This window comes from Scyliorhinus canicula, chromosome 13, assembly GCF_902713615.1.
Source record: "Scyliorhinus canicula chromosome 13, sScyCan1.1, whole genome shotgun sequence".
NCBI classification, from domain to species: Eukaryota; Metazoa; Chordata; class Chondrichthyes; order Carcharhiniformes; family Scyliorhinidae; genus Scyliorhinus; species Scyliorhinus canicula.
This window is the reverse complement of record NC_052158.1, coordinates 12,647,151-12,670,650: the sequence shown is the minus strand read 5'-3', so window position 1 is coordinate 12,670,650 and position 23,500 is coordinate 12,647,151. Positions and strand designations below refer to the sequence as shown.

The window sequence follows — 23,500 nt, the reverse complement described above, 5'->3', positions numbered from 1 at the left end:
TTATCCTTGTGTCTGAGTATATATATGGGTGGCTGTGTCAGTACGTGTGTGTCTGAATGCATCATTATCCTTGTGTCTGAGTGTATATATGCAGTTCTCAGTGTGTGAGTCCATGTGTGTGATTGTATGTGTGCAACACATATGAACACCTGCTCACTTGCTCTACTTGTGCTCCATGTTCCTCAGTAACACGCTCACTTGCTCACTCACTCACTCACTCACTTGCTCACTGACTCACTCACACACTCAAACACTAAAGTTCACACATATGCACTCAGACACAAGCATACGGATGCATTCACTCAGCAACATGTTCCAGTGAGTCTGCTTCAGAGATCTAAAAGCAAATTCACACCTTAACGCAAATCCAAATCTTCCCACTTTGAGGATTTCTGAGAACATTATGATTTCCTGTCTGATTTCCACTCTCTGATTCCTAGATGAAAATATACACAATGGTGCCAGTTGTGACCTCAACATTACCATCAATGGTGGGACAATCGCACTTTCTAAAGGTGGGGTCGTCGGGAGCATCGTGAAGTACATTTGTCCGCTCGGCTTTTACCCTTATCCTGTGTCAAGCCGGACATGCTGGACAAACGGCAAATGGAGTTTGATGAGAAATCCCCGCCGACAAATTATTCGAAATGCTGAATGCAGAGGTGAAATTCTCTGTTTTGTTTTCTCTGTGATTCTCGCCACTTTACAAAAATGATGGACTATTTGCTTTATACTGTGAAATAGGGAGAGTGACTACCCTTGGTATCAAGGCAGCATTTGACAGAGTATGGCTTCATGGAGCTCGAGCAAAATTGGAATCAATGGGAATCAGAGGGGAAACTCTCCACTGGTTGGAGTCATAACTGGCACAAAGGAAGATGGTTGTGGTGGTTGGAGGTCAATCACCTTAGCTCCAGGACATCATTGCAGGATCAATGATGCCTCAGGATAGCATCTTAGGCCCAACCATCTTCAACTGCTTCATCAATGACCTTCCTTCCAACATAAGGTCAGAAGTGGGGGTGTTTGCGGATATTTGCACAATGTCCAGCACCATTCACCACTCCTCAGGTAATGAACCAGTCCAAATGCAGCAATACCTGGACAATATCCAGGTTTGGGCTGACAAGTGGAAAAATAACTTTAACACCATGCAAGTTCCAGCCAATGACCATCTCCAACAAAAGAGGGTCTAATGATTGCCACACAACATTCAATGGCGTTACCATCAGTGCATCCCCAACAATCAACATCCAAGAGATTAGCATTTACCAGAAACTGAATTGGTTGAGCTGTATAGATACTATGATGACGAGAGCAGGAATCCTGCAGCAAGTAACTCACCTTCTGACTCAGCAGTGCCTTGCACCATCTACAAGGCACAAGTCAGGAGTGTGATGGAATACTCTCCACTTGCCTGAATGAGTGCAGCTTTAGCAACACTCAAGAAGCTCAACACCATCCAGGACAAAGCAGCCCACTTGATTGGCATCCCTTCCACAGACATTCACTCCCTCCACCACCGACGAACAGTTGCAGGCATGTGTACCACCTACAGGATGCACTGCAGTAACTCACCAAGGTTCCTTCGGCAGCACTTGGGTTCAATAGTGGGTTCAATAGTGTGGGTGTGGAAAACCCTTTTCCATTTGTGACTGAGATCAGAACAAGGGGGAATAATATAAGATGGCCACTATGATCAAATTAAAAATTTAGAAATAATTTACTTGCACAGTGAGTGGTGGGGATTTGATATTTGTTGCCAAGTAGAATGGGCTAGGCAGAGAGCATGGACTTGCTCAACGGGAGGTTTGGAGGTGGGCATGTGGTCATTGGAGTGGGCTGACGTTGGTATGGAACACCAGTATCAATCTGTTGGGCCTGTTCCTGGGCTTCACATCCTCGGTCAATCAATTTCAAAAGCCGTTTTATTTACAGCATTCAAGTGCCCAAAGCCTTCGATCGAGCAAGGAACATTCTTTCCAAATAGCGTTTCGTATGTCGCCGGAGACTCTGTCAACTTTGAGTGCGATGATGGGTACCAACTGCTGGGCTCAGAGAGCAGAACCTGCTTGATTAACGGGAGATGGAACGGGAGCACAGCTTTGTGCGAGGATGGATGTGAGTAATGTTAGCTCGCAAGAGTGTGGCTGTCTCGGAATGTTGAGGTTGAACTCAGGAAGCAGGTTGTCTGTGTGCTAGAGTGACATTGCTGTCAAGATCGCCGTGAACAAGTGTTGCCAGTTCAGGCTACGGGACGTTGTGTGGTTAATGACACTGGCATAGTGGTTAGTACTGCTGCCTCACAGCGCCAGGAACCTGGGTTCAATTCCGGCCTTGTGTGACTGTCTCTGTGGAGTTTGCACGTTCTCCCCATGTCTGCATGGGTCTCCTCCGGGTGCTCCGGTTTCCTCCCACAGTCCAGAGATGTGCAGATTAGGTGGATTGGCTGTGCTAAATTGCCCCTTAGTGTCCACAGGTTAGGTGAAGTTGGTGGGATAGGGTGGGGGAGTGGGTATAGGAAGGGCATCTTTCAGGGGGAGGGATGCAGACTCGATGGACCGAATGACCTTTGCCATTGGGATTCTATGATTCTGTGATATGCTGCTACACGATTAGTTTCACAAAAAAATGCTCTGGGATGGGTTTGGAGTTCTTATATTTGTAGAGAAGATACAAACTTAACTCACTGTAGGTTGCTCGTTACATCTTAAATCCCCTTGGAACAACATGAGAACAGTTAAGAGCTGCCAACGAACCTTTCTGACATTGAGAAGTAACTATTGTAAATGTGGAGTCATGGAATCATAGAATTTACAGTGCAGAAGGAGCCATTCGGCCCATCGAGTCTGCCGGCCCTTGGAAAGAGCACCCGACCTAAGCCCACACCTCCACCCTATCCCTGTAACCCAGTAACCCCACCTAACCTTTCTGGGCATTAAGGGCAACTTATCGTGGCCAATCCATCTAACCTGCACATCTTTGGACTGTGGGAGGAAACCGGAGCACACGGAGGAAACCCACGCACACACGGGGAGAACGTGCAGACTGCGCACAGACAGTTACCCAAGCCGGGAATCGAACCTGGGACCCTGGAGCTGTGAAGCAACTGTGCTAACCACTGTGCTACCTTGCCCCCCCTCCCACCTTGCATTAGTTTTTAATTGATGATGGGTAGATTCAAAATGTCAAATTTAATGTGGAATTTCTCTTCACTGTCCGTTTTCATCGACTTTCCCTCTGGCTTTCTGCAATCTGCCCTCTGCTCTCTTTATTTTATCTTCCTCTAACTGATTTAATTTTGAATACACACATCCTAATTTATATTTCCTTCTGAAACATTTCACTATTTACCTCACAACCCTTCAACCTGATTGGTTAAGAAACTGCATCGTTCTTTGTCCTATTCACTCGGGTTCCACCCTAATTTGGAAATATATTGCCCGTTCCTTCACTGTCGCTGGGTCAAAATCACAGACCTCCCTCCCGAACTGTGTGATGTGTATTGGAGCTGCATAATGTATATAGGAGCTGCGTGATGTATATTGGAGGTATGTGATGCATATTGGAGCTGTGTGATGTTTATTGGAGCTGTGTGATGTATATGGGAGCTGTGTGATGTATATTGGAGCTGTGTGATGTATATTGGAGCTGTATGATGTATAATGGAGCTGTGTGGTGTATAATGGAGCTGTGTGATGTATAATGGAGCTGTGTGATGTATAATGGAGCTGTGTGGTGTATAATGGAGCTGTGTGATGTATATTGGAGCTGTGTGATGTTTATTGGAGCTGTATGATGTTTATTGGAGCTGTGTGATGTATATGGGAGCTGTGTGATGTATATGGGAGTTGTGTGATGTTTATTGGAGCTGTGTGATGTTTATTGGAGCTGTGTGATGCTTATTGGAGTGTGCAATGTTTATGGGAGCTGTGTGGTGTATAATGGAGCTGTGTGATATATATTGGAGCTGTGTGGTGTATAATGGAGCTGTGTGATATATATTGGAGGTGTGTGGTGTATAATGGAGCTGTATGGTGTATAATGGAGCTGTATGATGTATAATGGAGCTGTGTGGTGTATAATGGAGCTGTGTGATATATATTGGAGGTGTGTGGTGTATAATGGAGCTGTGTGGTGTATAATGGAGCTGTGTGATGTATATTGGAGCTGTGTGATGTATAATGGAGCTGTGTGGTGTATAATGGAGCTGTGTGATGTATATTGGAGCTGTGTGATGTTTATTGGAGCTGTATGATGTTTATTGGAGCTGTGTGATGTATATGGGAGCTGTGTGATGTATATTGGAGCTGTGTGATGTTTATCGGAGCTGTGTGATGTTTATTGGAGCTGTGTGATGTTTATTGGAGCTGTGTGATGTTTATTGGAGCTGTGTGATGCTTATTGGAGTGTGCAATGTTTATGGGAGCTGTGTGGTGTATAATAGAGCTGTGTGATATATATTGGAGCTGTGTGGTGTATAATGGAGTTGTGTGGTGTATAATGGAGCTGTGTGGTGTATAATGGAGCTGTGTGATGTATAATGGAGCTGTGTGATGTATAATGGAGATGTGTGATGTATATTGGAGCTGTGTGATGTATATTGGAGCTGTGTGGTGTATAATGGAGCTGTGTGGTGTATAATGGAGCTGTGTGATGTATATTGGAGCTGTGTGGTGTATAATGGAGCTGTGTGATATATAATGGAGCTGTGTGATGTACAATAAAGCTGTGTGATGTATAATGGAGCTGTGAGATGTACATTGGAGCTGTGTGATGTACATTGGAGCTGTGTGATGTATAATGGAGCTGTGTGATGTACATTGGAGCTGTGTGATGTATAATGGAGCTGTGTGATGTATAATGGAGCTGTGTGATGAATATTGGAGCTCTGTGATGTATAATGGAGCTGTGTGGTGTATATTGGAGCTGTGTGATGTATAATGGAGCTGTGTGGTGTATATTGGAGCTGTGTGGTGTATAATGGAGTTGTGTCATGTATATTGGAGCTGTGTGATGAATATTGGAGCTCTGTGATGTATAATGGAGCTGTGTGGTGTATAATGGAGTTGTGCCATGTATATTGGAGCTGTGTGATGTATATTGGAGCTGTGTGATGTATATTGGAGCTGTGTGATGTATATTGGAGCTGTGATATATAATGGAGCTGAGATGTACAATGGAGCTGTGTGGTGTATAATGGAGCTGTGTGGTGTATATTGGAGCTGAGATGTACAATGGAGCTGTGTGGTGTATAATGGAGCTGTGTGGTGTATAATGGAGCTGTGTGGTGTATAATGGAGCTGAGATGTACAATGGAGCTGTGTGGTGTATAATGGAGCTGTGTGGTGTATAATGGAGCTGTGTGATGTATAATGGAGCTGTGTGGTGTATAATGGAGCTGTGTGATGTATAATGGAGCTGTGTGGTGTATAATGGAGCTGTGTGGTGTATAATGGAGCTGAGATGTACAATGGAGCTGTGTGGTGTATAATGGAGCTGTGTGGTGTATAATGGAGCTGTGTGATGTATATTGGAGCTGTGTGGTGTATATTGGAGCTGTGTGATGTATATTGGAGCTGTGTGGTGTATAATGGAGCTGTGTGATGTATATTGGAGCTGTGTGGTGTATATTGGAGCTGTGTGATGTATATTGGAGCTGTGTGGTGTATAATGGAGCTGTGTGGTATATAATGGAGCTGTGTGGTGTATAATGGAGCTGTGTGGTGTATATTGGAGCTGTGTGGTGTATAATGGAGCTGTGTGGTGTATAATGAAGCCATGTGATGTATAATGGAGCTGTGAGATATATATTGGAGCTGTGTGATGTATAATGAAGCCATGTGGTGTATAATGGAGCTGTGAGATATATATTGGAGCTGTGTGATGTATAATGAAGCCATGTGCCCCACATCTCAGGAAGGACATACTGGCACTGGAGCGTGTCCAGCGGAGATTCACACGGATGATCCCTGGAATGGCGGGTCTAACATATGATGAACGGCTGAGGATCCTGGGATTGTATTCATTGGAGTTTAGAAGGTTAAGGGGAGATCTAATAGAAACTTACAAGATAATACATGGCTTAGAAAGGGTGGACGCAAAGAAACTGTTTCCGTTAGGCGAGGAGACGAGGACCCGTGGGCACAACCTTAGAATTAGAGGGGGTAAATTCAGAACAGAAATGCGGAGACATTTCTTCAGCCAGAGAGTGGTAGGCCTGTGGAATTCATTGCCGCGGAGTGCAGTGGAGGCCGGAACGCTAAATGGCTTCAAGGCAGAGATAGATAAATTCTTGATGTCGCGAGGAATTAAGGGCTACGCGGAGAATGCTGGTAGGTGGAGTTGAAATGCCCATCAGCCATGATTGAATGGCGGAGTGGACTCGATGGGCCGAATGGCCTTACTTCCACTCCTATGTCTTATGGTCTTATGGTCTTATGTGGTGTATAATGGAGCTGTGTGGTGTATAATGGAGCTGTGTGGTGTATAATGGAGCTGTGTGGTGTATAATGGAGCTGTGTGGTGTATAATGGAGCTGTGTGGTGTATAATGGAGCTGTGTGGTGTATAATGGAGCTGTGTGGTGTATATTGGAGCTGTGTGATGTATAATGGAGCTGTGTGGTGTATAATGGAGCTGTGTGGTGTATAATGGAGCTGTGTGATATATATTGGAGCTGTGTGGTGTATAATGGAGCTGTGTGATATATATTGGAGCTGTGTGGTGTATATTGGAGCTGTGTGATGTATATTGGAGCTGTGTGGTGTATATTGGAGCTGTGTGATGTATATTGGAGCTGTGTGGTGTATAATGGAGCTGTGTGGTGTATATTGGAGCTGTGTGGTGTATATTGGAGCTGTGTGGTGTATAATGGAGCTGTGTGGTGTATAATGGAGCTGTGTGGTGTATAATGGAGCTGTGTGGTGTATAATGGAGCTGTGTGGTGTATATTGGAGCTGTGTGATGTATATTGGAGCTGTGTGGTGTATAATGGAGCTCTGGTGTATATTGGAGCTGTGCGATGTATAATGGAGCTGATGTATAATGGAGCTGTATGGTGTATAATGGGGCTGTGTGGTGTATAATGGGGCTGTGTGATATATGTTGGAGCTGTGTGATATACATTTGTTTTGTGTAAGTGAAGTGCGAGCTCTGCGATATTTTATTGATGAAACAATCCCCTCTCTGCTCTCAGTGGACACCTGCCTGAATCCCGGCATTCCAGCAGGGAGTGTGAAATCTGGGACGAGCTACGGCATAGACAATAAAGTCAAATACGTGTGCCTCAACAGTCTTGCTCTGATTGGCTCAAATGAGAGAATCTGCCTGGAGACTGGTGAATGGACCGGATCAGAACCCACGTGCGAGCGTGAGTGATCTTCAACTACATGGATGTCCTCTGATCATCGTAATCCATTTAATTGATAGTGTGAAATTGAAAAACCAGCTCTGAAATTTAATCAATCGTTTTACTAAATGATAAACTTTCTGATTGAACTTTCAGTTCTGGGCTGAAGACAGGTACAGGGTGAAGGAATGATGGAGTGCATTTTGTGATCACATTTAACTAAGCTGCTCATACAGGAACTCCTGGATCAAGTTCTATCCTAATCTTCTGCCTGATTTACTCTTTACTTACTCTTTACTGTTTTCAATGGATGAAGCAGTTATGTAAAATTGTGCTCCTCCTCGATCGCCAGTTTTCCCGTGTAGAGAACTCTGTCTGAATTGCCTGAGAGTGTCTTGTGTCTCTGCTGGGTTTAATGAGGAGCTGTCAATCATAGCAAGTGTGTTTGTGAACATTGTAGTTAGTATGAAATTAGGTACTTCAGATGCATTCAGGCGTGAAGGGAAAGAAAGATAAACAATCCACCAAGCAGCTGTGTCTGGACCAATAAAACTCAATTAATGAAGCTCTGTACTGGAGGGATGGAGCCTTAGAAATGAAATTAAGTTATGTCCGTTTCATTTAGAATGGTTAGGCAGTTATTTTTTGACCGTAGGCGTGATGGGCCGAAGGGCCTTTTCTGTGCTTTATGACTCTATGACTCCCGGGGTTCACCAGACTGTGTTGAACCTGCAACTCTGTACGGGGTCATAATGGTCCACCACAAGTGCTACCAGCTCATTGAAGGTTTCTGAATCTGTGGCCGCAGGATCGGTCAGTCTTTTTAATGACGCTGGAGGTCGGGGCTCCCCACAGGCAGTATCACCGTTTGGTGGTCGTCTCACCATAAAAAAATAGCGCATCAACTCAGGGTCTTGGGCCCAGCCTTCTACGCTTGCGTCAAAAGCTTTGAGCCTCCCGAAGAGCATTTTTAAATTTGTTCTGGCCTTGCTCCCTTATGGTGAAATTCAGCCATGCTCCAGACGCTCAGAATCACAGCCTGTAATTTCATTTTTCCTTGTTGCCAGTATAAAATACACAGGAGTCCCAGGAATGCTCACACTTAAACTGTGGTGGGCAGCAGATCCAGTTTTAGCAGGGACCATCCGAAGATACTGGTTCCAGTCTTGGCCGGCTTTTATCTGTCTGAATCATTGATCACCCCCCCCCCCCCCCCCCCCCCCCCCCATAGGTCTGCGCCCTGCAGCGGAGGGAGCTCGTATTCCACGGGCCCCATGGGGAGATCAATCAGGTCATCCCCATTGGTCTCGTGGAGGTTCTGGCAACCCTTGAACTGAGTAACTTGCTGGAGGGCGCTCCACATTGCTGTCGGCTAGTGTCACTTGTAGGCCGGACTGGCAGATTTAGATGGGTTTTTAGTTTCAGTCAATTTCAATTCCACTAGATTTGAACCCATGTCCCCAGAGGATTGGCCTGGGCCTCTGTAGTACTAGGCCAATGACGTTACCACAACGCCACGGCCTTCCCCTAGACTGAGGTAATCCAAATATCTACAGCAAGTGCCTCAACTCTCATCAAGTCCCATTCCCCTTCCCCCCCCCCCCCCCCCCCCCCCCACACACTGTGCTCGCTGACCCACACTAGCTCCTGGTCAAGCAATAGTTCAATTTTAAAGTTTGTACCCTTGTTTTAAAACACCATCCTTGATCTTGCAGCCCTCTCTATCTCCATAATCTCCTCCAACCCCTCAACCCTCCAAGATCTTCAATCATCCCTTTCTCTTACGCATCCCCAATTTTAATAGCTTCATCATAGGTGGCCATGGGCTGAAAACACCGGAATTCACTCTCTTTCCCTCTGCACCTCACACTTTCTTTCTTTACAGATGCTTTTGGTCGTCTGTTGGTCTCCGCTGGACTCAGAGCAGGGCCCGGTGTGTGAGTCTCTCTCTCCTTCAGCGTGTTCATTTATGCATAGGGGGAGCTCGTCAGAATCTCGGTATTGGACCGCCATTTTGAGGTAGCAGCCCGGTACTGAGGTCCGCTTGCAGGCCTTCCTTCCCCCACAATGTTAGACCAGCCCCCCGCCCCTTGATGACAAGTAGGGGAATCCTACCTCCCCACTATGGAAATAATGGCTCAGCGCGTCCCCCAGACACAGCCTGCATGAGGGTCGTCCAACTGCAGCAACTGACCCCTCAGCCTTCTCATGAGAACCCCATATCAGTGACCCCCATATCAGAGACCTCCCATATCAGAGGCCCCTATATCAAAGACCTACAGTAGTCACCCTGGCTGAAAGCTGAAGAGCATTCTAGGCAGCAGAGTGAGAAATCACAGCATTTTCACTTACCCTTCCCTAACAGCCACTGCCTCAGACAAATGTGTTTAAAGCAGCAGCTGTTACAAGTGTCAGTGGCTTCCTCAAAAGCCAAATACACTTCAAAGGACTTCAAATCCCTTGACAGCCTTTGAAATGCAGGTCTTTCATTCAATTCCAGTGATTGACAGTTTTATTGGTACAGACACAGCTGCTTGGTGGACTGTTTCTCTATCTTGCCCTTCACACCTGAATGCATCTCAAGTACCCTGCTTTGATGCAAACTCTGCTTTTTATAAATACACTTGCTATGATTGACAGCTCCTAATCAGATCAAAACCAGCGGTGTGCTTTCTACTGAGAAAAAGAGCATTCAGGCTTGATTGGAACGGCTTTGTTTTAATTTGACATCTCTGATTTCAGACGAGCATTCCTTTGACTTGCCGGAGGAAGTGGCTTCTCATTTCTCTGCCTCATTTGCACGCATCCTGAGTGAGTCGAACGTCGTTAAGAAAAGTGGTGAGTAACTCGATTTTGGTTCTCGATATTTTACTGCAGGTCTAGCTTCTGGGAGTAACAGAGTGGCTTGGGTGAGGGGTTCAGATAGGTGATGTCTGAGCTCCCCACTGCATCTCTTTCCCTGGCAGTGTCACATCTGATAATGAGGAAGTGAACAAACGAATATGATGGACAGTAGGACCCTGAGGGTAAAGAGTTCACAGACAGAGAACAAAGGGAATGAGCACAGCATGGCTAGGAAGGGGGAGGGGAGCTTTGCCTCATGGAGAGAATAGTGAAAAGGATGCTGGGTAACAAGAGGCCAGGATTGGGAAAATGCGACGTGAGCCAATCAGGATATATGGCCAGGTCAGAAGGTGTATACATTGGCCTATGGGAAGCTTGTATGCAAATCTTGATGTGATTCAATCAATATGTGCTGTGATTTCTTTGTCTTAGTTCTCACTAACTTTTGGGAACATTAGAAGACAGCTGTGTGTGTTCTAATGTCCCACGAGTGAGTCAGCCTTGCAAGCTGGTGGAAATAAAACAATAATTGATACCTGCTAATCCATCTCAGATTTTATTGAGTCCAGACTGGCAACAAAGAATCAGGAATTTTTTTTTTTTTTTTTTTAAATAAATTTAGAGTACCCAATTCATTTTTTCCAATTAAGGGGCAATTTAGCGTGGCCAATCCACCTAGCCTGCACATCTTTGGGTTGTGGGGGCGAAACCCACGCAAACACGGGGAGAATGTGCAAACTCCACACAGACAGGGACCCAGAGCCGGGATCGAACCTGGGACCTCGGCGTCGTGAGGCAACAGGGCAAACCACTGCACCACCGTGCTGCCCAAGAATCAGGAATTGACAATGCGTTTCTGACCCTTTATTCACACTCGCACTAAAACCACCAATTTCCGCCTCCATAACATCACTCAACACCCCCCCCCCCCCCCCCCCCCCCCCCCCACAGCCTCCACCTCAGCCCATCAATTGCTGAAACCCTCATTACTGCCTTCTTTCCCTCTAGGCTCTCCTATCCCAATGCAACCGAGATTGGTCTCTCACATCCTACACACCGTAAACCTGAGTTCATCCAAAACACTGTCCTCACTCGTGACCCTGTCACCTCTGTGCTCACTGACCCACACAGGCTGCCAGTGCATGGCCTTTTCCCAAAGATGACCCCCCCCCCTCCTCATTTACCCCCCCACTCCTCCATGTCTGTATTCTCCTCCAGCCCCACAACCCTTTGAAATATCCGCATTCCTCTAATTCTGGCCTCTTGGGACTCGCTGACTGAAATCACTCCATCATTGGTGGCCGTCCCCTGAGCTGTTCAGGTGCTTAGCTCCAGAATTCCTTCCCTACACCCCTCCACCTCTCACTTTCACCCTTAAATACACTCCTTAATCCAGCCTACATTCGACGATCTGACCTAATATCTCTTTGTGTGATTTGGTTTCATACTTTGTTTGAGAATACACCAGTAAAGGGCCTTGGGAAGTTTCATTAAGTTAAAGGTGCTAAATAAACATAGGGAACTAGTAAAACTGTGCAAAACAAAATATATAAGATTAGAGTCAGAGTTTCAGGAAACGGGACACTGACAGTAGTTAGCACTGCTGCTTCACAGCTCCGGAGTCCCAGGTTCAATTCCGGCATTGGCCAATTGTCTCTGCGGAATTTTCACATTCTCCCCGTGTCTATGTGGGTTTCTCTGGGTGCTCCGGTTTCCTCCCACAGTCCAAAGATGCGCAGGTTAGATGGATTGGCCGTGATAAATTGCCCCTTAGTGTCCAGGGATGTGCTGATTAGGTGGGGGTTATAGGGATACGGTGAGGAAGTGGGCCTGGGTAGAGTGCCCTTTTAGAGGGTTGGTACAGACTCATAGAAGCCCTACAGTGCAGAAGGAGGCCATTTGGGTCGATGGGCCGAATGGCCTCCTTCTGCACTGCAGAGATTTAATTGTATTCCAATCTATTCTAATGGCTATATACCCACACTGTACACATTGAGACAAAATGATAGGACTATAGAGGATAGCATATCATAGAATATAACATTGGGCAGGATGGGGAGAAGAAAAATAAAGACTTGCATTGAGATATGGGGGAGGGAATTTCCTGTTGTTCCCGCCAGCAGAATCGTCAGCTCCTGCCGACAGCAAACCCCCGCCTTCAAAAAATGGCCCCTGATACCTGTCACGGCCACAGGAAATATTAAAATGCTTTCCAATCAGTAAAGCACTGATGTGAAGTCGGAAACTCAGTAAATCTCCCAGACAGCAATTCGACAATGGTCAAGTGGTGTGTTTTTGGGATGTTGATTGTGGGTTAATTATTGTCCAGGACTTCGGGCGTAACCTCCCTGATGTTCTTCAACATAGCGCTATGGGATCTTTTATATTCACCTTGGAGAGAAGACGGCACCTCGGTTTGATACCTGGCTGTCCTTCTATACAAATTATGAAAGGTCTGCATGCAGCTTCAGCAAGTTATTAGATAGGCAAGCCGAATGTAGTGGGCGTATAACAGTAGGGAAGTCTTGCTATGACTACAGAGGGTTTTGGTGACACCACACTTGAATACCATGACCAGTTACAGTCACCTTAAGGAGGGACATACTCACATTGGAAGCAGTTCAGAGCAGGTTCAGTAAGTTGACTCTTGGAATGAGGGGTTTATCTTATGAGGAAAGGTTGGTCCTGTATTCATTGGAGCTCAGAAGAATGAGAGGTAATCTTCTCGAGACACACAAGATTCTGAGGGGGCTTTGACAGGGTGGATACTGAGGGACTGCTTTCCCTCATTGGGGAAACTAGAACTAGGGAGCACAGATTCAAATTAATGGGTCTCCATTTTCAGGGAAGGAGAATTTCTTCTCCCAGAGGGTCATTCATCTTCGGAATTTTTCCCTCCCAGAGAGCAGTAGAGGCTGGGTCATTGAATACATTCAAGGTTGAGTTAGTTAGATTTTAAGGAGTCAAGGGTTATGGGGTGGGGAAGGGGCAGACAAGAGAGTGGGGGTTGAGGCAACAATCAGAATGCGGCAACAGGCTTGAGGGGTTGAATGGGCTGCTCCTGTTCCTGTTACTTACATTGAGCAGCCTGGATGGGATGTTGAACACACAACCTGCTGGCCGAGAGAGCTACCAACTGAGGCTCCCAACTGACGGTAAAGAGGTGCAAAGAGAATAACATTGGGGAAGATTGGAAGAGAGGATGGATGAGAATAATGGGGAATAGGGAAGGAATGGGATGGATGCGGAGAGATCCATGTTCCCTCGACACTATTGTTGGCTCTAATGACATGATGGCCCAAGGTGAATACCCTGTATTATAGGTGACCCATTGAGAGGGTTCTGCTATTGTGATGTATATCTACATGAAATGGAGTAAGTGTTATGAAGGAACTAAAGCCTGATCTGATAAATGTTTCTTAGATTCCCCAGGTTCCTACGGCCGGAGGCTCGCTCTGGGCCAAGGTCAGAAACTTCACATTTACATTATCTTGGATGTTTCTGGAAGTATTAAAAAAGAGGAATTCCACCAGTCCAGGAATGCTCTAACCTCCTTTATTGACATGGTAAGAGATAGCCTTGGCGTATTATCTGACTTCAGGTTGCACCTTGCTGCAGGAGCACGGTGTCCTATACTCAACTGCAGCCTGTCCAGCATACTACAAGACACAAGTCATGAGTGTAATACTCTCCATTTTCCTGGGTGAGTGCAGCTCCAACAACATTCAAGAAACTCAACACCATTCAGCACAAAGCATCCCGGCTTGATTGGCACCCCCTCCACCACCAACACATAGTGGCAGCAGTGAGTACCATCTACAAGATGAACTGCAGTCCCTCAATAAGGCTCCACCATGGCACCTTCCAAACTCTACCATCTAGAAGGACAGGGTCAGCAGACACATGGGAACACCACCACCTGGAGATTCCCATCCAAGCCATTCACCATCAACAAATGGACATTCATAAGCTTGTAGAGATTCACACACATCCTGCTGTGATTGCAGCTTCTCCAAAACTAAAATGAAACCAAACCCACCCTGCAGCAAAAAGCTTAAAACAAAAGTAAAAAGCTGGCAGACACCCCAGCTCCACCCACTCTCTGACATCACTGCAGTAGTAAACACCCATTTCTTAAAGGTACTCTCATATGACACCTCCCCCAAGAAAAAAATCCCATCAACTTCAAGATGGTTTCATTTTTCACCTTTTCACTATCCTTTAAGAAATGCACACAGTAAATATACTTTTTCATTTAAAAAAAAACACACACACAAATAGGTATAATAATATCGTCCATTTTTTTCTTCTTCCTCCAACTGGAGTCCTTCTTGATTGACAGTCTCTTTGAACAAGAAGGTCTCCGCAGGATCCATCCATTTCTCCATGCCTTGGCACTTCTCTTTAAAGTCAGGTACTTTATTTCAATCTGATCACAGAGTCCCTTGTAATTTCCCAACACAGGAGCATTGGTTATCACAGCTTTCGGACAGTCAACTGCCTACTGAAAGTCCGCTATCCACTGAAATTTTTGACATTTCTTCAGCAAGCCTATCAGTGGAGCAACCACGCTACAAACATTTTTCATAAATTTTTTATCAAATCCACTCTTGCCAAGAAATCACATTATTTCCCTTCATCTTGAGGGTATCGGAAACGCCTGAATAACTGTTGGTTTCACTCCCATGCGACCATTCGACCCTGTCCGATTGTATGGCCAAGGAAAGTGACTTGGGCACATAAAGTGTTTTTGGCTAGGTTTATCACCAAATCCGCCTCCAGAATTTGATCGAGTAACTCCATCAGATGTTTTGAATATTCTTTCCATGTCTGGCTGAAAATTACCAGATCGTCGATTAATACTGCACAATTGGGTAATCCTGAAATGACTTTGTTTGTTAACCGTTGAAATGTGGCTGGGCCGTTTTTCATGCCAAATGGCATAACTTTGAATTGGTATATACCATCTGGAGTCACAAAAGTTGAAATCTCCTTCGCCTGTTCGGATAAAATAAAAGCTGATTCTCCCACTTTCTCAATCCATCCTCCAAACGTGGGATAGAATAAGAGTCCATTCTTGTAACTGCATTAACCTTTCTATAGTTCACACACAACCATTGGGTACCATCTAGTTTAGGTACTATCACTATGGGTGAGCTCCATTGGCTGCAACTCACTTCAATTAAGCCATTTTAAAGCATACTCTGAATCTCTGTTAACCTGTGCCAATTTTAAAGGGTTATGTCTGTATGGATGTTGTTTGTTTGGAACAGCATTTCCCACATCTACATCATGTATAACCATTTTAGTACTTCCCAATTTATCGCCACAACTTGCCCATGTGTTATCAATAACTCTTTCAGGTCAGTTTGTTTTTACTCTGGAAGGTAACTCAACAATTTATCCCAATTTTTAAGAACATCCTTGTTTTCCAATTTAATTTGAGGTATGTCAAATTCACAGTCATCTGGAATTGGTTCGTCACTTTGAATTAGAATCATTAAAACTGCCTCCATTTTCTCTCCTTCCCTTTCAAAATACCTTTTAAGCATATTCACATGACACACTTGGTGAGTCTTCCTTCTATCTGGTGTTTGTACCACATAATTCACCTCACTTAATTTCCTTTCAATCTGATAAGGTCCACAAAACCTTGCTTTTAAAGGTTCACCTACCATTGGTAACAACACTAAAACTTTATCTCCATTGGAAAAACTACGAACTTTGCATGTCTTGTCCGCTACCGTTTCATCACATTTTGTGCAACTTTTAAATGTTGTCTAGCCAATTCACCTGCTCTTTTTAATCATTCCCAAAAATTTGACATGTAATCTAATAATGTAATTTCCGATTTCTCACTCACCAATTTTTCCTTAATCAATTTAAGTGGTCCTCTTACCTCATGACCAAAAATTAGTTCAAAAGGACTGAATTTGGTTGACTCATTAGGTGCATCCCTAATTGAAAACAGTACAAATGGAATTCTTTTATCCCAATGCTCTGGATAACCTTGACAATAAGCCCTCAACATTGTCTTTAATGTCTGATGCCACCTTTCTTATGCTCCCTGCGATTCTGGATGGTATGCAGTTGATTTAAATTCTTCTATTCCAAAGCTATCCATAACATTTTTGAATAACCTTGAGGTAAAATTTGATTCCTGATCCGATTGTATTTCTGTGGTAGTCCATATCTAGTAAAGAATTTAAGTAACTCCTCCACAATCGTTTTAGCTGTAATATTACGTACTGGAATGGCCTCTGGAAACCTAGTAGACACATCCAGTATTGTCAAAATATATTGATTCCTCTTCCGTATATGCTTTCTGATATATCCGTTTTATTTCTACATATTTCTGTTGTAACTCCGCCAATTTTCCTGAACTAAAAATATCCGCCTCATTCTCCACTTGTTCTTGTTCTTTTTCAACCATCTGATCAAAAATCGTTTCTGATAATTGCACTTCAACTTCATCTTCACGCTTTGATTTCTCTTCTTGTCTTAACCTGTGACTTTGCAACCTTGCTATGACACAATCCGGAAAAATCCCAGGATATTCATCCTTCAACACTTCGGTTATCTGATTTTCTACTGGCTTATCAACCACAGTAGGCATCACTCCCACCTGCGATCCAGCTATATCACTACCCAAGATAAATTGTATTCCTGGACTAGACAGTTTCTCTATTACTCCTGCTACCACTTCACCACTCTTCACTGGACTTTCCAACCTTACCTTATATAATGGAACACTACTTCTCTCACCCTGAATTCCACATATTACCACCTTTTCTGGCAATATTCTTCCCAAACTACATAACTCCTCATCTCTTACCGTTAAAGATTGATTAGCTCCTGCATCTCTTAAAATTGTGACTTCTTTACTTGCTCCTCCTGATACACATGAGTAAACTTTACCCACACAAGTAAATTATTTAAGGACATCTGGCACCTTCTTATCAATCACCTCTTGATCAGGTGGTACAATCTTTTGCACCTCATTGGCTTCACTTAGGTCTTACTATACCACTTTGACAAACCCCACTGTCTTATCCTGTTTCACCACATCAGCCTTCCCAGTGCTTTTCTTCAACCACCAAGACTACATGGCCTAGATTATTTCAGTGAAAACATTTGAAACTTTTCATTTCTTTTCCACAGTGCTGAATTTCTTTTTTAGTCTGAGGTACACTCATATTTATATATATATTTATATTTATATACATACCCATTTATAAACGCCCATTTCTTAAGGGTACTGTTGCTCTATTAATAATGTTGGTGAACCACAAGCCTTCCCTTGTATCGATCAAATGACCACACAACCAGTTAGTTAGTTCAAAAGATGGTTTATTTACATACACATCTCGACATGCAAACACAATATTTACTACGAGTTAAACTACACCTATCAGCTACAATAACCTATACTTGACTTCAAGGCGACCAGCACTGTGCAATTGATAAGGCCTTTATCTGGATTTCACTTAGCAGATTCGAAGAAAGTGGCTCTGTCTCTGCTGGGTTCATCCTTCAGGTAGCGATTGTTGGTCTTGAACTTGGCTGGCTGTTCCTGCTGCAATTGGGTTGGCACAGGCCGGATCCAAAAGAGACAGAACACATGGCTGTACTTTCTTTTATCCCTCTGGGATTTTGCACTCTTTGGGGCGGTCCTTAACCTTGGACCCAATAGTTCGACAGGGCTCTGATCACTGTCTTCGATTTCGGCCAATAAAAGGCGGGTGCCTTGGTGGCTGGACGGGTCCTTAGCGGTCATTGACATGGCAATTGAGCTTTTTGAGTGAAGGGAGTGGCGGCGATTAGTCTGTGGCTGTACCAGTTGCTTGATTGGAGTTCCGTTGTCCGGGGAAAATGGGCCATTAAAATGCAAATGAACGGGGGTTTCGATCAGGTCTGGTTACCTGTGTTTCAGATACACATAGGCTCTGTATCTGTCTGAGTCCAGGGTTGGCCATAATTTCCATGGTCCTTTGCAGGTGGCCATCTTCGATGGCTACAGTACTCTCACATGACATGCCCACATCCAACTTAAAGAACAGTGCTGGGTTTTGTCCAGTGCAAACGTGGAAGAGAAATCGACTTTCATTTCTGTAGCGTGTCCCAATGTGCTTTACAGCCTTTCCAGTACATTGATATTCTTTCAAATATGGCAGCTGAATTATCCCACAACCTCCCAAAAACAGCAGCTGGGAGAGAGAGAGAGAGGGAGACCAGATAATCTGACTTTTGTGGTGTTGGCTGCAGGATAATTATTGACCAGGGTGAACATCTCACCTGAAGGACAACACCTTCAAAAGTGCAGTACTCCCTCAGCACGGCACGGGGAGTGTCAATATCGAACCCAGGGTCTTTTGACTCAGAGACAAGCATGCCACCCATTGAGTGAAGGCTAATCCCAATTCTTTCAGTTGTCCATCGGGCAACCTCAGTAGTAGGAAGCCCTAGCTGCTGCCTGCCTGAGACTCTGTGACCAGGTTGCTTCGTAATACCATGGAAGGTGAGCCGTAATATTATAGACTCACACCAAGGGTGGCTTGTTGATCGGACTAATTTGTGCATAGCAGGATCGCACAAATGATAATAATAACCAGAGATTCTGCTTTTAGCGATGTTGACTGAGTAATAGGTGTTGTCCCAGGACACGGACAACTAACTTTACTGCTCGTCTTTGAAACAGCACCATAGGGTGTTTTTACTTTACCTGAGAGGACCGACTCCCTTTTATGCCTCATTTGAAAGGCTCCTCAAAGTACTGCAACCTGGTTGGGGCCAGCCTTGGCTATGGGTCCAAATCTCTGTGCTGTCACCCACACGGGGCGAGGCTGATTGATGGGCTGAATGGCCGATACCCACTCCTCTTGCAGTGTTTTGGTTTTCTGAGGGTTAAAGGTTTTCCAGCCATTTTGATCTTTGGCGTAATCGATTTCCTCTCCTCATACTTCACAGATCAGTCGATTTGAGGTTGCGGTCAATTACGGAGTGGTGACCTTTGGCTCCCGGTCAGAGATAGTCGTCAATATCGCTCAATTTGAATCGGGATTCTCAGATTTTGTTGTCGATGTGCTGAACGACCTCAAATTTGAAGGTCAGTGAATATTTTCCTTCATTTATCACCTACATTGTCTGTTGGTCTGACAAGATTCCCATCCTTGTTTTCAAATCCCTCTATGACTGTGCCCCTTCCCTACCTCTCCCAATCCCCTGAAATCCTCAGAGATTTCTGCGCTCTTCCAATTCTGACTTCTTGAATATCCCTGAATTTAATCGCTGTACCATTGCCGGCTGTGCCTTCAGCTTCCTGGGTCCCAAGCTCTGGAATTCCATCCCTCGAGCCTTCCACATCACTTTCCTTCTTTGCACAGAATCCCTTAAGTGCAGAAGGATGCCATTTGGCCTATCGAGTCTGCACCGGCCCTCCGAAAGAGTACCCTACCTGAACCCATTTCCCCGCCCTATCCCCGTCATCCCATTACCCACCAAACAGTTGGACTTTAAGGGGCAATTGATCATAGCCAATCCACCTAACCTGCACATCTTTGGACAGCCTTAAAGCGCCCTTTAAAGCCCAACTCTTGGCTGAGCTTTTGCTCATCTGACCTATGGCTCCTTATGGGGCTGCGTGTCATGTTTGGTTCGATAGGGGGGGGCAGCACGGCGGCGCAATGGTTAGCACTGCTGCCTCACGCCGCTGAGGACCCGGGCTCGATCCCGGCCCCGGGTCACTGTTCGTGTGGAGTTTGCACAGTCTCCCTGTGTCTGCTTGGGTCTCACCCCCACAAACCCAAAAGATGTGGAGGGTGGGTAGATTGGCCACGCTAAATTGTCCCTTAATTCGAGAAAAAATAATTGGGTACTCAAAATTTTTTTTTTGAAAAGAAAAAAAATATTTAGTTCGATTATCTCTCCTGAGAGACTCAGTGAGCTGTTTTACTACTTCCAAAACACTTGATAAATATTAAATATTCAGTTGAGAGCCATTTTCCCTTAAATGCCATTTTTTATTCTTCCATCCACTGAAGCCTTGCTGCCCCACAGAAACATGTCTCATTAAGGGCTGTTCCCTGTATATCTCTCAGGGAAGACTATTCAGAGAAGGCTATTCGGTCCCTTGAGCCAGGCCCAATACAGAAGTGGGTCATGGCTGCTCTGTATCGCAACTCCATTTTGTCTTCTTGTTTCAGTATCTCTTCATACCCTTACCCTGCTCGTGGGTTTTTGATATTTCCAATTGACTCCAGGTTTCCATAATCCCCTCATGTGACTAAATTCTTCTTATTGTCCTTCCCAAAGCTCTTGTTGTCATCCCCTTACCCTTTTTTTGAAAAAAAACTTTTTGCGGATTGTCGGAATGGCTGGCTGGGTCATGGTTAAGAATCAACCACGTTGCTTTCGATCTGGTGTCAAATGGATGCCAGACTGGGTAAGGGTGGGCAGATTTTTTTTCTTAAAGGGGCAGCAATGATCCATTTGGGTTTTTTTGCAATGATTGCTGACAGCTTTGTGCGCACCATTACTGAGGCTAGTCCACAATTCCAGATTTGAGGTTAAATTGCATCAGCTGTTGTGGGATTCGAACCAATTTCCCTAGTCGCGTGACATCACCGTTGATGTGTTGGGCAGGCTGGGTCGACGTGGACTGCACTTGATGCAGTGTAGCGATTGACAGACCCCCAACACTTGATAAGATGCAACACGATTTTATTTAACGTCTTAACTACTGTACATGTTTAACTGTGGGTTGACACTATGCTGACTTGACTGGAGGCTTAGAGCTAGCCTGACCAGACTTACTAGCATGGTGTTTGCACTGGTTAGCTCATGAACCTTGACTGTCTCAGTGGCTGGGTCCAGAGAGAGCGGGAAACCTGGTGCCCTCTGGCTTTATAGTGGTAGTGTCCTGTCTGGTGATTGGCTGCTCTGTTCTGTGTGCTTACTGGTCATCCTGTGTGTCAATCACTGCCTGTCTGAACTCCATTATATACATAGATGTATATTATGACAACCGTTACCCCACCATCTCCCCATAAAGAAGCGCTGTTGACTTTCTGACATTAAATTTTAGCTGCCGATTCTCCACCCAAAGGTGACGCCGAATCAGCTGAAACTCTGGCACTAGGAGGATCCGAACGAACTCCCCCCCCCCCCCCCCCCCCCCCCCACCCCCCACACATCAGAGGCTGGAACTTTAACTCAATGCTTTATCCTGCTCGGCCTTGCTACCACCAAGGCTCAGCTCAACTTTTTAGGGGGGGAATCCCCCTTGTTCGGCACTCTCTGGGCAGCATGGTGGCACCGTGGTTAGCTCTGCTGCCTCACATCATCAGGCACCCGGGTTCGATTTCGGCCTTGGTTGACTGCCTGTGTGGAATTTGCATGCTCTCCCCGTGTCTGCGTGGGTGGCTACCGGATTTCCTCACAGTTCGAAAATGTGCAGGTTAGGCGGATTGGCCATACTAAATTGCCCCTTGGTGTCCAAGGATGTGCAGGTTAGATGGGGTTACGGTGTTACAGGCGTAGGGAGGAGGATTCAGGTAGGGTGCTTTTTCAGAGGGTTGGTGCAGACTCGATGGGCCAAATGGCCTCCTTCTGCACTGTAGGGATTCTATGGTTCCACAATACCCCCATGTGAAGCCTTATCTGAAAGGTGGCACCTCTGGCTGTGTTGCAATACCCGAGTACTGCACTGGGAGGGTAGGCCTGGCTTCAATGCTCAAATTCAGATTGGGAGCCACCAAACGTCCATCCTGGAAACACACTAACTGTCCCTTTCATTTTGCCCCATAGAAGTCACAAAGGCCAGCCAAACAGGAACGAACATGACCGGAGCTTTGAAAACTGTCTTTCAGATGATGGTTCTCAAGAAGGCATCAATGAAGTTGAAGGAGTCAGAATGGAGAGCGGTGAGACACGCCATCATGATCTTCACTGATGGTAAGTGGTAACCTGCTGGGTGGCCCGCTTCCACCTCAGGGTTGCATTTTACCGTCATCTCTGTTTGCAAAATCTGTCACCGCCAACGTCTCCTCAACATTTCTTTACGCTGGGCTAAACATAAGAACGCAAGAACATGAAGAGCAGGAGGAGGCCTTTCAGCCCTTCGAGCCTGATCCGTAATTCAATAGTCATGGCCGATCTGAATGTGCCCTTAACTCCATTTCCTCCTTGTCCCTTCCCACAACCCGTGACTCTCTTGTCGGTCAAAAATCGAACTCGACCACGAATATATTCAATGTTCGAACCTCCACTGCTCTCTGAGGGAGACGTCCAACTTCTAACAACGCTGTGAAAGAAGAAATTCCTCCTCATCTTTGTCTTAAACGGGAGAGCCCTTATTTTCAAGTAGTGCCCCCAGATTCTAGATTCCCACACAGGAGGGGTGGGGGGCATGGAGGGGGGGGGGGCATTGGGGGGGAGTGCACATCCTCTCAGCATCAACTCCGATGAGTCCCTTCAGAATCTGCTATGTTTCAGTCAGATTGCCTTTCATTCTTCTATCCGCCAATGGGTATAGGGCCAAATTGCACAACCTTTCCTTAAGAAAACCTCACCATCTCAGAAGTCAGCCTTGTGAACCTCTGAACTCCTGCCAAAGCAATTATATCCCTCCTGACGTATGTCTTGTTTTTCATCCGTTTTCGCTCCAAGGGTTGGCCACACTATTTCTCCACTGATTTTCTGTTCTCGGCTGCCTTCAATGCCTTGTCCCATAGAGAGGCCTTGCGCAACATCAGGAGACCAAAACTGTACTCAATACTCCAGGTACGGTCTCACCAATGCGCTGTATGGTTGGAACTGCTCTTCACCCTGTCCCTTTGAGTTCTGCGGCTCAAGGCAGAGCGCTTCTAAATCCTTTACCCATGATCCAGGAGAAGGCGGTGACTTCTGAAAGTCAACCTTCCACCCTTTCATCAAGACATTTTGCTACAATTAGTACAATAGGGTGGCGCAGTGGTTAGCACTGCTGCCTCACAGCAGCAGGGACCCAGGTCCGTATCCGGCCTTGGGTAGAACAAGAACATAGAACATAGAGTGCCGAAGGAGGCCTTCGTACCATCGAGTCTGCACCGACCCACTTAAGCCCTCACTTCCACTCTATCCCCATAACCCAATAACCCCTCCTAACCTTTTCGGACATTAAGGGCAATTTAGCATGGCCAATCCACCTAACCTGCACGTCTTTGGACTGTGGGAGGAAACCGGAGCACCCGGAGGAAACCCACGTGACTGTGTGGAGTTTACACTTTCTCCCTGTGTCTGCGTGGGTTTCCTCCGGGCACTCCAGTTT

The 23,500-nt window shown here is 45.5% G+C and overlaps 1 protein-coding gene across 1 annotated transcript in view; it reads left to right on the top strand.

The window, feature by feature from the left end:
• LOC119976752 (complement factor B-like) overlaps nucleotides 1-23,500 on the top strand; it is a 62,966-nt gene that overhangs the window by 5,778 nt on the left and 33,688 nt on the right. Inside the window, exons 2-8 of the mRNA XM_038817488.1 lie at nucleotides 441-662; nucleotides 1,939-2,121; nucleotides 7,198-7,371; nucleotides 10,093-10,188; nucleotides 13,618-13,760; nucleotides 19,162-19,300; nucleotides 22,000-22,146. Of these exons, the coding sequence (XP_038673416.1) occupies nucleotides 441-662; nucleotides 1,939-2,121; nucleotides 7,198-7,371; nucleotides 10,093-10,188; nucleotides 13,618-13,760; nucleotides 19,162-19,300; nucleotides 22,000-22,146 (1,104 nt within the window). The remainder of the gene's footprint in view (nucleotides 1-440; nucleotides 663-1,938; nucleotides 2,122-7,197; nucleotides 7,372-10,092; nucleotides 10,189-13,617; nucleotides 13,761-19,161; nucleotides 19,301-21,999; nucleotides 22,147-23,500) is intronic.